General features: G+C 46.1%; 1 protein-coding gene across 1 annotated transcript; it reads left to right on the top strand.

Moving 5' to 3' along the window:
• The first annotated feature begins 978 nt into the window (after positions 1–978).
• On the top strand, positions 979–13,255 carry LOC311122248 (transcription factor Sp1-like). The gene is made up of 7 exons (XM_084196637.1): positions 979–1,047; positions 1,674–1,750; positions 2,610–3,725; positions 4,647–4,854; positions 9,341–9,482; positions 9,824–10,014; positions 11,695–13,255. Exons 1-7 carry the CDS (start codon positions 1,041–1,043, stop codon positions 11,991–11,993), a joined length of 2,040 nt encoding a protein of 679 aa, XP_084052763.1. The 5' UTR covers positions 979–1,040; the 3' UTR covers positions 11,994–13,255.
• The last annotated feature ends 1,508 nt before the right edge of the window (positions 13,256–14,763 follow it).

Below are 14,763 nucleotides of genomic sequence, written 5' to 3'. Positions count from 1 at the left end.
ACGGGCTTGAAGGAGAACAGTTGGGGATGTACCACTGAGCGATGGACTGGGGGTGGAGTGTGGACTGGAGGGGGTGGTCCACTTCGATAGGAGGGCGGAGGGTGTGTGGCTGTCCAGCATGGCAACTCCACACTCCATCCAAAGGGGACTGAAATGTTTACCCCGGCCACATGTGTTCCGCTGACACCCCCTCACATATAAAAACCCTCCCACCCACGACAAATCTCCTCCCAGCGCTATCAAAACGAGTCCCTACACATTGAAAGGTCTCTCCAGGTCTCTCCACCCACCCCGGTCCCAGCCCTCCCCTTGCACGTTCCCCAGCCTACACTGTTCAACCAGGCAGGGAGTGGCCAGCGAAAAAGTTTAGCCCCATCTGTTGCTGAGCGATTTCTAAACCTCCCTCCCGTATTTTCATTATGTTGTAAAGGATGTGTGAAACATTGTGTGATATGTTTCGTTGTGAATGTGGCCTATTTTTGTTGCTGTTGGACTCGTCAACAACAATTTATTTAGGTCATGTTTGTCAATGGCGCCTTTTCCGCCAAAAACACTCTAGTCAACGTAACTGCCAAAAGGTACAACCTACCTTTTGTTGACCCCACCCAAATACCCGCCCAGGGCCACATCCCCATTGGTCAGTTCTTCCCATTTTAGAACAACTACAACTCTCATTGGTCAGCAGTCGGTGTCACTCAAATATTGGGTGCACTTGATTCAAGTTGCACGGCGTGCCGTGCGTGCACTTTAGGAGCAGGATAAAGTCGTTCCATTGGTTTTTAAAGCGCAAATGTACAAGCCGATGTAGCTCAGTTACTAAATCAAGCTCACACTACTCAACGTAGAAACCCCCAGCGAATGAGTATAGTTATGAAATAAAACAGCATTTCCATTGGCCAACAACAACACAATTTGACATCTGATTGGATAATATTTGTTCCTTCTTTCTCCTTCCTAGCAGGGCCATCACGTTTGGTTGATGAGCAAAAAGTTGATGTCAACCTAAAAGAAGCCCGAGAAACTCCTCCCGTCTCGAAATTATGAGTGGTAGGTAAACTTTTTTCTTCAAAAGTAGCTACAGTAGTTTGTAAAAGTGTATGAAACTAGCTAATAGTAGGTTATGGAGCAGATGAAGCTAGGCAAATATGAAATTATAAGGTCTCAAACTCTTCAGCTATTTAGCCCTAAAGTTGATTCCCATTTAGTCAATCTTAGCTAACGTTAACGAGCTAATGGTTAGCCAACCACTTAGGATGCATTTTCGAATGAGGTAGCTAGCTGGCTAAATTAGCTAACAACTAGATACGGTTGGCAAACATGAATTTGTTAGTCCAATGTTCAACTCCTCGAATATATCTCACATGTCATGAGCTAGTCAGTCAGCTAACGTTAGTTAGCTCTTGTGGTTGTGTAATTACTAAGACTCACTAATCGTTCCTATGCTATGAGCTAGCTATTTAGCTACTTTCTTTAGCCAGTTAGCAGCTGTTTACGGTTGTTTGTAAAACGTACATAACTAGTTAGCTAGTTCGTGGTATTAGCAGTGTTTTTATTTAATGAAAGTATCATAGTCGTGTCAGCTGTATTAGCTAACTAGCTTGTTTATCTGGCAACTAATATTAGGTAGTTAGCTAATGTTAGCAGCTAATCCATTTGCAACGTTACATTTACAGACCAACAGGATGAAATGGCCGCGATGGTGGAGAGCGGTGGAGGCTTCCTTCAAAAGCGAAACACAAATACCGGACAAGTATGTTTGCCAGTCGAATACACATTCCCAGATAACGTGCATTCAATGTATTCCTCTGATGTTGGCTAGAGACGTTACCCCTACCCCCCCTGACATCTAACGTTAACTAGCTAGAAAAGTAGCAAGCATGAGACATTTTTAGCTAGCTAGCTATGGATAATGCGTAGCTTAACTGTGGTGGGAATGGATTTTGATCAGTGTTGTTGATTTCTCTCAAGCACATGTCACTGGGGTGGGGATATAGGCAGTCATAGAGGTGGATGATCCCACACGGGGAGTTCCTGCCAGCCCCATACTGCAACTCGCACATCCCATTTAGGCTGGCTTCGGAGGGGGGTGGCTTCGGCTGAGTGAGCTAGTTTATAGGGCAAGATAAAGGTGTGGGTGGGTTGGGGGAGGGGAAGCTTAGCCCGCCGCTGCTCTTGAAAAAATGTGATCCCACCCATTTGCCACTGGCGCTCCTACATTTCCTCTCCCTTGGCTCTCTCACTCTTGCTGGAATAGCAGTGTGGTACTGTGTCACACTCACTGTACGTGTGATGTTAAAACCATGGCAAATGTGACAAGAATTGTACATTATTATGTTAATGGTTGTTTGCCTTTCACTGTGGTTTAATTTGTTTTAATTTAACCCTTTCGGCCTAGTTTTGGTTTCTCTTACGATCACTTTGAAAAGCAGATCACAGGGTCACATCAAACAGAACCCCATTGGTAACATTTTGTTAGCTATTGAATTATTTATTACATTCCCATTAGCTGTTGCACATGCAGGAGCTACTCTTCCTGTGAACATTTTGTTGAGTTTGTATACTGTACTAGTAGTTTCACAACACAAATCAAACTTTTTTTTTTATTGCAGGACTCCCAGCAGCCTTCTCCTCTAGCTCTGTTGGCAGCGACCTGTAGTAGAATCGACACCCCGGGTGAGAGTGACTCCGGCTCCGAACAACAACAGTTAGACATAAGCCAAGCCCATCTGACCCAGACAGCCAATGGGAGCTGGCAGATCATCCCGGTCAGTCTCGGTAGCACCAGTGGTTCCAACACCCTCACCACCGACTCCACTGGCATGGTCATGACCGCGGGCGACGCAGGGAAGAACAGGGGGCAGCAGGTGTTGACGTCAGTCTCCAGTGGGCACCAGGGACAGCAGCAGTATGTGCTGTCCTCAGCTCCTTCTCTACAGGGCCAGCAGGTCCTCACCATGTCTGGGGGCCAGGTTGTGTCCATGCCCAACATCCAGTACCAGGTGATCCCTCAGTTCCAGACGGTGGATGGCCAGCAGCTACAGTTCGCCCAGGCAGGGGTGCAGCAGGACCCTAATGCAGCTGGGGCCGGACAGTTCCAGCTAGTCTCCTCGCCTAACGGTGGTCAGCAGCTGGTTAGAGCAGGGAGTGGAGGGAATATCCTAACCATGCCCGCCGGGCTCCTACAGCAAGCCATCCCCCTACAGAACCTAGGTCTGGGTAACAGCGTCCTGCAGAACAACCAGGGCCAGTTCCAGTTGGCTAACATGCCTGGGCTCCTAAACGGCAATATCACCCTCCTCCCGGTCAGTGCAGCTAGTGGCTCTGGAGGGGAAGGGAGCGGAGGGGACGGAGGCTCTAACCAGCAGCTGATGCAGCAGGTAGTGTCAACCTCCGGCGCTTACTACACCAACTCAACCACCACCACCACTCAGACAGGCACCTCGTATGGAGGCATGACACAGCAGACTCAGAGCACCAACGGCTTCCAGAACTCTGTTGGCGGGATCCCCATCCAGCCAGACAACAGAGATCAACAGCAGCCGCAGCAGATCCTCATTCAACCCCAGCAGCTCATCCAGGGAGGGACCTCCCTGCAGACAATCTCAGCCGGGGGACAGGTGTTCGCGGCCCCAACACTCACCCAGGATGCCCTGCAGAACCTGCAGATTCAGACCATCCCCAACACCTCTCCCATCCTGCTGAGGACCATCGGGCCCAACGGACAGGTGAGCTAGGAGTTCTACTCAAGCTTTTCAGAATGTATTGATTGGTGCTGACGCCCTAGTTACAGGCTCTGACTAGGTTATTATAAGGTGATTATCAGGTCTCGGGTATAACATTTACATTTATGTCATTTAGCAGACGCTCTTATCCAGAGCGACTTACAGTTAGTGCATACATTATTATTTTTATTTTTTATTTTCATACTGGCCCCCCGTGGGAATCGAACCCACAACCCTGGTGTTGCAAACGCCATGCTCTACCAACTGAGCTACCTCCCTGCCGGCCATTCCCTCCCCTACCCTGGACGACGTTGGGCCAATTGTGCGCCGCCCCATTGGTCTCCCGGTTGCGGCCGGCTACAGCAGAGCCTGGATTCGAACCAGGATCTCTAGTGGCACAGCTAGCGCTGCGATGCAGTGCCTTAGACCACTGCGCCACTCGGGAGGTTAACCCCTGGCCCTATTGCTTACATTTTACATTTGTCACTTAGCACATTGGTTCTCAACCTTTTTTTAGTTACTGTACCACCTACTGAATTTTGCTCTGCCCGGAGCCTATGGTCTCATGAGTCATCTCAAGTACACCCTGTGGATAGGCCAAGTACCCCCCAGGGGTCATAGTACCCCTGGTTGGGAACCACTGATTTAGCAGACACTCCTGTCTTTCTCCTATGGTCCAACAATGACCTCTGTGCAGATGATGTATGATGTTTTAATTTCTGAATAATGGTGATGAAAGAAACCACTGATGCCAGAGAGAAAATAAAAGGTTAAAATATAATGTTTTATGTAAACTCATTTGTCCAACAATGGAAAATATCACTTAAATGTTTTTTTTTTCGATTCCCAAATTTCCCAATCGATCAATACGGACTTCCTCAATCTGCCAATCAACGAATCAATTCCTCTACCTCGTCCCTCCAGGTGAGCTGGCAGACCCTCCAGCTGCAGAGCCCAGCGGGGACCCAGATCACCCTGGCCCCCATGCAGGGTCTCACTCAGCTGGGCCAGGCCCAGGGAGGCACCATGCAGCTCCCCGGCCTGCACACCATCAACCTCAACTCACTGCAGAACTCAGGCTTACAGATGCACCAGCTACAAGGGGTCCCCATCACCATCTCTAACACAGTTGGTACGTGTTCTGCTGAGGACTGCCTTAACACTTATCCTATTGAATTTGTATTTTACTACTTACTACAACCCATAGAAACGCATTGAATAACACATTTCATAAATGGCAAAAAAGACAGTAAAAAATAAACCATAAGGTTTTGAAGTGTCTGTCCTATATCTAGGAGATGTAAGAAAGTTCAGGAAATATTATTATTTAACCCCTTATTTTTTGGGGGGCACAAAAGTACTTCCATACTTCTGTTGGTTTGTATGTGTTGCCTTCAGACGAGTCCCGTGACACTTGTGGGGGTTGTAGAGCAAAACGGAGAACACCATCGTGTTTGTGAGAGTCTCTTTCTATAGAGTGGTCATAATAGTTTTCTAAGCCAAACCATTCAGACGCTACAAACGTTTTCGCGAGAACCCGATTTTCGGGATGTCTCCTGGTCTGACAAACACCGCTGTAGCTCGGCCACCTTCCACCGCAGATCCGGAAGGCCGACATCGGCGGATACGGTGGATTGAGACGCAGCCCACATCTTAAACTGACCGATGTTGATGGAGATTTTTTAAAATGTTACTTAGCTTGACGCACGGGTGCGTCTAGACTATTAAGGATTAATTCAAATCGATACATTTTCTTGCTTGCCTTGGTCACAGTTGTAGACCTACCCATATCTGCACTTTAATTGTTGTAACCAGAAAGGTTTTCATTCAGTTGGTTGGTTTGAATTATTTGATGTCGACAAACAAGCATGTATGTAGCTTGATGCCTGGAATGCAAAGTAGTGTTGTTTTAAAGTAAGCTAACTGGTTTTCCTAGTTCACGCTACATATCTGCATGGTGTGAGCCAGCATCTACATGGTGTGAGCCAGCATCTACATGGTGTGAGCCAGCATCTACATGGTGTGTGTTCAGAGTAACAGACAGTTGGTGTGCATTGACTAAGAATTTCCTTTGTGGGTCAGTGACAATCAGCTAGTAAGCGGTTTGTCTGGTCTGACAGTCAGCTAGTAAGCGGTTTGTCTGGTCTGACAGTCAGCTAGTAAGCGGTTTGTCTGGTCTGACAGTCAGCTAGTAAGGGGTTTGTCTGGTCTGACAGTCAGCTAGTAAGGGGCTTGGTTTGTCTGGTCTGACAGTCAGCTAGTAAGGGGTTTGTCTGGTCTGACAGTCAGCTAGTAAGGGGCTTGGTTTGTCTGGTCTGACAGTCAGCTAGTAAGGGGCTTGGTTTGTCTGGTCTGACAGTCAGCTAGTAAGGGGCTTGTCTGGTCTGACAGTCAGCTAGTAAGGGGCTTGGTTTGTCTGGTCTGACAGTCAGCTAGTAAGGGGCTTGGATTGTCTGGTCTGACAGTCAGCTAGTAAGGGGCTTGGTTTGTCTGGTCTGACAGTCAGCTAGTAAGGGGATTGTCTGGTCTGACAGTCAGCTAGTAAGGGGCTTGGTTTGTCTGGTCTGACAGTCAGCTAGTAAGGGGATTGTCTGATCTGACAGTCAGCTAGTAAGGGGCTTGGTTTGTCTGGTCTGACAGTCAGCTAGTAAGGGGCTTGGTTTGTCTGGTCTGACAGTCAGCTAGTAAGGGGTTTGTCTGGTCTGACAGTCAGCTAGTAAGGGGTTTGGTTTGTCTGGTCTGACAGTCAGCTAGTAAGGGGCTTGGTTTGTCTGGTCTGACAGTCAGCTAGTAAGGGGCTTGGTTTGTCTGATCTGACAGTCAGCTAGTAAGGGGCTTGGTTTGTCTGGTCTGACAGTCAGCTAGTAAGGGGCTTGGTTTGTCTGGTCTGACAGTCAGCTAGTAAGGGGCTTGGTTTGTCTGGTCTGACAGTCAGCTAGTAAGGGGCTTGGATTGTCTGGTCTGACAGTCAGCTAGTAAGGGGCTTGGTTTGTCTGGTCTGACAGTCAGCTAGTAAGGGGATTGTCTGGTCTGACAGTCAGCTAGTAAGGGGATTGTCTGATCTGACAGTCAGCTAGTAAGGGGCTTGGTTTGTCTGGTCTGACAGTCAGCTAGTAAGGGGATTGTCTGATCTGACAGTCAGCTAGTAAGGGGCTTGGTTTGTCTGGTCTGACAGTCAGCTAGTAAGGGGCTTGGTTTGTCTGGTCTGACAGTCAGCTAGTAAGGGGCTTGGTTTGTCTGGTCTGACAGTCAGCTAGTAAGGGGCTTGGTTTGTCTGGTCTGACAGTCAGCTAGTAAGGGGTTTGTCTGGTCTGACAGTCAGCTAGTAAGGGGTTTGGTTTGTCTGGTCTGACAGTCAGCTAGTAAGGGGCTTGGTTTGTCTGGTCTGACAGTCAGCTAGTAAGGGGCTTGGTTTGTCTGGTCTGACAGTCAGCTAGTAAGGGGTTTGTCTGATCTGACAGTCAGCTAGTAAGGGGCTTGGTTTGTCTGGTCTGACAGTCAGCTAGTAAGGGGCTTGGTTTGTCTGGTCTGACAGTCAGCTAGTAAGGGGCTTGGTTTGTCTGGTCTGACAGTCAGCTAGTAAGGGGATTGTCTGATCTGACAGTCAGCTAGTAAGGGGCTTGGTTTGTCTGGTCTGACAGTCAGCTAGTAAGGGGCTTGGTTTGTCTGGTCTGACAGTCAGCTAGTAAGGGGTTTGTCTGGTCTGACAGTCAGCTAGTAAGGGGTTTGGTTTGTCTGGTCTGACAGTCAGCTAGTAAGGGGCTTGGTTTGTCTGGTCTGACAGTCAGCTAGTAAGGGGCTTGGTTTGTCTGGTCTGACAGTCAGCTAGTAAGGGGTTTGTCTGATCTGACAGTCAGCTAGTAAGGGGCTTGGTTTGTCTGGTCTGACAGTCAGCTAGTAAGGGGCTTGGTTTGTCTGGTCTGACAGTCAGCTAGTAAGGGGCTTGGATTGTCTGGTCTGACAGTCAGCTAGTAAGGGGCTTGGTTTGTCTGGTCTGACAGTCAGCTAGTAAGGGGATTGTCTGGTCTGACAGTCAGCTAGTAAGGGGATTGTCTGATCTGACAGTCAGCTAGTAAGGGGCTTGGTTTGTCTGGTCTGACAGTCAGCTAGTAAGGGGATTGTCTGATCTGACAGTCAGCTAGTAAGGGGCTTGGTTTGTCTGGTCTGACAGTCAGCTAGTAAGGGGCTTGGTTTGTCTGGTCTGACAGTCAGCTAGTAAGGGGCTTGGTTTGTCTGGTCTGACAGTCAGCTAGTAAGGGGCTTGGTTTGTCTGGTCTGACAGTCAGCTAGTAAGGGGTTTGTCTGGTCTGACAGTCAGCTAGTAAGGGGTTTGTCTGGTCTGACAGTCAGCTAGTAAGGGGATTGTCTGGTCTGACAGTCAGCTAGTAAGGGGTTTGTCTGGTCTGACAGTCAGCTAGTAAGGGGCTTGGTTTGTCTGGTCTGACAGTCAGCTAGTAAGGGGTTTGTCTGGTCTGACAGTCAGCTAGTAAGGGGCTTGGTTTGTCTGGTCTGACAGTCAGCTAGTAAGGGGATTGTCTGGTCTGACAGTCAGCTAGTAAGGGGCTTGGTTTGTCTGGTCTGACAGTCAGCTAGTAAGGGGTTTGTCTGGTCTGACAGTCAGCTAGTAAGGGGCTTGGTTTGTCTGGTCTGACAGTCAGCTAGTAAGGGGATTGTCTGGTCTGACAGTCAGCTAGTAAGGGGCTTGATTTGTCTGGTCTGACAGTCAGCTAGTAAGGGGTTTGTCTGGTCTGACAGTCAGCTAGTAAGGGGCTTGGTTTGTCTGGTCTGACAGTCAGCTAGTAAGGGGATTGTCTGGTCTGACAGTCAGCTAGTAAGGGGCTTGGTTTGTCTGGTCTGACCCTCCGTAGGAGCAGCGTAGGGGTGTAACTTCACCCCACCCACCCTGTAAGTGTCTTATCAAGGCCCCCACAGACACACACACACCACACATGTTAGGTGGGTGTGGCCAAGTTTGCCCTCTTCCTACCAGCATTTATATTTTATATTTTGGCTATAGTCTTTCTCTGTCCTGAAATTAGACAGGAAATTCAACATATATTTCCCAATATGTCTCAACCCGACATTACTGGTTGGACTTCTAATTACATACGGGTTGGCAATAAGTAGGGTGTTTTTCAACTGGTTTAGCCTCCACAGTACAGTAACAGAATAATAATCACATGCTATTGGGTCTGTTGACTGTCATGAGGTTCTCTTTATGCTAAGCATTTCTCTTTATGCTAAGCATTTCTCTTTATGCTAAGCATTTCTCTTTATGCTAAGCATTTGTCTTTATGCTAAGCATTTGTCTTTATGCTAAGCATTTCTCTTTATGCTAAGCATTTCTCTTTATGCTAAGCATTTCTCCTCATGCTAAGCGTTTCTCTGCACCCGCTAGAACATCTGCTAAACTGTGTACGTGACCAATAAACTTATATTTTACTTGAAGGTGATTCCTATCTGTAATGTCCAGTGGTTGTAGATACACACCTAAACCAATTGATTTGTCAGTCCAGTAAGCTTTTACAAACGGGAAGGCCAATTTATGTTTTTATAAACACTGAATGTACTGTATGTCTGTCTGTAAAGGCTGACCTTCCTGTTTTATTCCCCTACAGGAGACCAGGGTTTGCATACAGGGGGGGACAGTCTGGATGACGGCACAGCCATGGACGAGGGAGACACGTCCCCTCAGCCTCAGAACCGCCGGACACGCCGGGAAGCCTGCACCTGTCCCTTCTGTAAGGACGGCGAGGCACGGTACGTAACATCGGAGTCTGTCAACACTACTGCATTATCGGGAAACGTCAAGAGCTGGGGTCAAATGTTCGTTTTATTACCTGGAAGCCTTTCTGTTGATTTATGATGATGGAACCAGGTTATATGGTTAAAACCAAGTCTCAACAAGAACCACTGGCCCTATTGCTTAAGACTTACTTTCTCCTGTGGTCCAACAATGACCTCTGTGCAGATTATATTTACATTTTGGAATAAATCCTGATGAATAAAAACTCTAATAAAAATAAAAGCTAATCAGAGACCGGTTGGGGAAGTATATTTGAGCGAATGACCGTCAATTCCCCCTTTCCTTTCCTGTTCAGAGATCCCAATAAGAAGAAGCAGCATATCTGTCACATGCAAGGTTGTGGGAAGGTGTACGGTAAGACATCTCACCTGAGAGCCCACCTCCGCTGGCACACTGGAGAACGACCCTTCGTCTGCAGCTGGTCCTTCTGTGGGAAAAAATTCACTCGCTCAGACGAACTGCAGCGCCACAAGAGGACACACACAGGTGAGACGGCCAATCCGATAAAATACATCTTTATTGATCCGTTATACAGAGACAATAGACGTGTTGGTTGTTTAGCAACAAAACCGAGGCGTGCGCAACTATGGGGGAAAACAGACGGGGTTGGTTTAGATTGTTGACAACATGTAAACTACATTTCATCTCCAATGTTTATTGAAAACATACATTAAGTTGCACAATGAGCACTTTTCTCTCTACTACATCATTACAGTTGTTAGCTAGCTAGCTAATTTTAGCCATATTAGCTGTGACAACCATCAGAACATCTCAAAACAAGGCATGGTATCAAGAACAAGATGAAACTAGCTGAAACCAGTCACTTACGATTCCCCACATGGCAGCTTCTTGTCATTGTTGGTAGCTATCTGAACGTCCAGAATCACAACACAAGGCCTTCTGGCCCATTGAAGCGCACGCATAATTTTCGTGACGCTGTCAGCTAACCCGTCTATCGAAGTTGTCAATTTAGCTCTCACCGTACCCAGCCTCATCACACAACAGAGCTGGAGATAGTGTTGTGACTGTCACCGTACCCAGCCTCATCACACAACAGAGCTGGAGATAGTGTTGTGACTGTCACCGTACCCAGCCTCATCACACAACAGAGCTGGAGATAGTGTTGTGACTGTCACCGTACCCAGCCTCATCACACAACAGAGCTGGAGATAGTGTTGTGACTGTCACCGTACCCAGCCTCATCACACAGCAGAGCTGGAGATAGTGTTGTGACTGTCACCGTACAGAGCCTCACCACACAAGGCTAGTTTGGATTTCTCCCTGACCAATATGGCTGCCATTTTCACCCCGTTCTGAAACTTTGAGAGTTTGACATAGCCCCTCTGTTAATTTAAAGCTGCAATATGTAACTTTTGGGGCGACCTGACCAATTTCGCATAGAATTGTGAGTTATAGATCTGTCATTCTCATTGAAAGCAAGTCTAAGAAGCGGTAGATCTGTTCTATGTGCGCTATTTCTATGCTTCCTGTTAAGTTTAGTTTTTGCTTCTTTTACTTTCAGTTTTGTACACCATCTTCAAACAGCTGAAAAGACTATTTTTGGTTATGGAAAATATATTTCATAGCGGTTTAGATGGTACAATGATTCTCTACACTATACTTTCTTGTTTTGTCACATAAACTGAAATTAGGTGAGCTATTAGAATTTTAGCAACCAGGAAATAATGGAGTGATATCTGCATAGTGCATCTCCATGGTTGTGACTGTCACTGCTGACTAGGACAATGAGTTTTCCCTGACCTTATGATGACTGGACCAGGAACAACTCTGGGCTCTAGCTACAGGCTCTGACTAGGATATTTAAATGGTGATAACCAGGTCTCAGGAATAACCTTTGACCCTATAGCTTATGATTTACATTTCAGTCATTTAGCAGACACTCCCGTCTTTCTCCTATGGTCCAACGTAACAATGACCTCTGTGCAGATGATGTCCGTTTTAATTTCTGAAGAATCATGATTAAATAAACCAGCGATGCCAGAGAGAAAAGAGAAGGTCAATATTATTAAAGGAGGCATTTTCTCTGTTGTTTTGAAGGATACACCCTCTAGGGTAGATCTCAATGACTTGATCGTTGATTATCTCTGCAAGTGTCAGCAGGGAGTTACAATATGGATCAGTACTAACCTGTAACATCCCGTCTAGGTGAGAAGAAGTTCCAGTGTACAGAGTGCCCAAAGCGCTTCATGCGCAGCGACCACCTCTCCAAACACCTCAAGACCCACCTCAACAAGAAAGCCACCACCGGTGGCGCTGCGGCCTCCGATAACTCCGCCCCTCAGTCGGGTGGATGCGGAGCCGCGGATGGCGGGGCCGGGGTCAATGACCAGCACGCCCTCATCGCCATGGAGACACTGTCGCCCGAGGGCATCGCCCGATTGGCCAGCAGCGGCATCAACGTGATGCAGGTGGCCGATCTGCACTCCAACAGTAACGGATATTGATTACTGATTGGATGTGGGGGTCAGGACAGTAGTGGAGGAGTGGACATTGATCTATCTAAGGGCTAATAAAAGGGCTATGTGTTTCTAGATGATATACAGTAAGACTAAAGGCTAATGATGGGAATGGAGGGAAGAGCCCTGTTAGATAATATCTTTGAGAGACAGGATCCAGGGAGTCCCTGTCCCTTTTATTTAGATAAAGTACTATGGTGTCTTTCCATGGACTTCAAGCCAATGAAATAGGGAAAATGGGGTGGGTCAGGTGGAGAGTAGTCAGCTAGATCCGATCGATGATGGAAGGGAATTAATGGGACTGCTACAGTGGTTATCATAGATTGCCGTAACTTTAGTAACACGATCACAAAGGCCCTTCTGGATCTGGTGTCGGTCTGTGGGTGTGTCGGGGGGTTTCCAGTTCACAAAGGCCCCTTCCAATACAATACAAATCCATCACTTCCAATCTCTATTTGTACAGAATACAGATACACACTACTGCTACTCAGTCCAGTGTCCTGCTTGCCTCCCTACTCCCCCCCCCCCCCCCCCCTCTCACCTCTCTCAGGTCTCTTCTTTTCCAACCCCCTCTCTCTCTGTCTGGGTATAGTACACTATAGTACAATATACACCAGGGCTACCTTCAATACTCCACTGTACTAGCTGGTTGAGTGGGTTGGGCCTCGCCTGGTCACTCACGCCCTCTCTAGTCCCGCCCAGTATCACCATTGGTTCTTTCTCATTGGAGGCCAGTGTGGATGGGGGGGGGGAGTGGCTCATTATTAGGTCACTAGTGACTTCTGGGGCCTGTTCAGGAGGATGTAACGTTACAGAACGTTCAGATGGAAACATGGTGTAGAACAGAAATTAATGTCGGATAAAATAGGGGAATCGTGTCAGCTCTGTATTTTCTATCTGCAACGTTCCGGCACGTTTCATGTCCCTGAAGACAGCCCAGACCTAGGAGCATTAATCCTCGGGATGGAGGACACTCTCTGGTACCCTATTACCTACATAGGGCACTACTTTCAACCAGAGCCCTATGGGTCCTGGTCAAAAGTAGTACACTACATGGGGAGCCATTTTGTTTTTAGATACAGATCTAAAATCTTCATGAGATATCTCCTTGTTTTCTGCCTTTTTATATGATTATTATATAGGTACCCATTCAAGCCATCATGCTTTGATATGTTTATTATCATAGCCAAAAAAAAATATTTGGGATAACTTTTTTTGTATGTACATATGTTTTTTTTCTTCTTTTCTTCAAAAAAATGTGTAAAGCTACAGAAATTCTTACCCTAGGAAGGATCAACTGAACTTTATATGGTCGCAAGAGATTGCCTTTCTGTTGAGTCTCTCATACACAATCAATCTTAAACTTCTATTGTTATTATCAACTTTTATATAAATGTAGATTTTGTTTGTAAACTCTATTTCAAAAGTGTTCTGTCTATAGAATGAACTATGTATGTATTCAATACGGTCCAGTTCTTCCCAGTACATATTTACTTTTTCTGTGGTATATTTGTCAACTTCCTTCATACTCCAGCCGTTTTCTCTGATGCATTTGGAAATCAAATTCCTCCTTGACTACTTTTGATTTTGTTTTTTTGTTAGTCATATTTCCAAATAATGCAAAAATAAATTTAAGCTAAAACCAAAGTCCATATTCTGTTTAAGAGGACTCTGGAATGGAATGTTTTGTCCTCAGTTCTAGAACAGTTGCAGACAGTGCCAACATAACCCGAATCCGGCCATGGTTCTTTTGCATTTTAGTCATTTAGCAGACGCTCTTATCCAGAGCGACTTACAGTTAGAGTGCATACATTTTCCTACTGGCCCCCCGTGGGAATCGAACTCACAACCCTGGTGTTGCAAACGCCATGCTCTACCAACTGAGCTACACGGCTATTACAGCTTGGTTTTGTGTATAGGGTTGCAAAATACCAGTAACGTTCCCAGGTTTTACAGAAATCCTGGTTGTACTTAAAGGATTCCTGGATTTCCTACTTATGCAATCCCTTTTCTAGGAATTTTAACCATTTTCTGGAAAACCTGCATTTTTTTTTTTTTACTGGCATTTTACAACACTATTTCTGTAACACCACTGGCCTGCATGTTTTGGAAGAAAGAGGTTTCATAAGTTGTCTTGAACAGAAAGCCAGAGTCTAACAAACTTGATCAAACATTTTAAAATTGACCTCTTCATACTATTTAATCCAGTCAGTTTCAGTAGTCTAACAGAAGGGCGGTCAGTCACAGTGGAAGTTGTATTGCAGGAGACTGACTAGATGGGGGTTCTAAAAGTGCGTCTCAAATGGTACCCTATTCCCTACGTAGTGCACTACTTTTGACAAGGGTACTATGGGCCCTGGTCTAAAATAGTGCACTATTGTAAAATCGGGTGCCATTTGGGACAGAAACATCTGAAGGGTGTTTTAAGGTTTTTTTTCTAAAGACGTTAACTACTTAATGCCCGATTGTTGACTTGACGTCCACTTCGAGCTTGATCAACTACAAGTTGTATGGGGAAATGTATTTGAATTAAGTGTTTCAGTATTTGGTTGTCAACTCCTGTCCTTCCTTGCAATTGTTATGTTTATTTTCAGACAAGTGCCCTTAAAACATGTTTTTATTTCATATAAGGGAGTTGGTTTTGGTTTTTGAATGTTATTACTACAAACGCCAACAGCTGGATTAAAATGATGAATACAAAATAAATGTGTGACCTGTTCTTTTAGATGTATGGTCCTATTGGTGTTGGTTGAGCAGT

This window comes from Coregonus lavaretus, assembly GCF_964263955.1.
Source record: "Coregonus lavaretus genome assembly, contig: HAP1_SCAFFOLD_819, whole genome shotgun sequence".
Taxonomy (NCBI): Eukaryota; Metazoa; Chordata; class Actinopteri; order Salmoniformes; family Salmonidae; genus Coregonus; species Coregonus lavaretus.
This window is presented reverse-complemented; position numbering and strand designations above follow the sequence as displayed.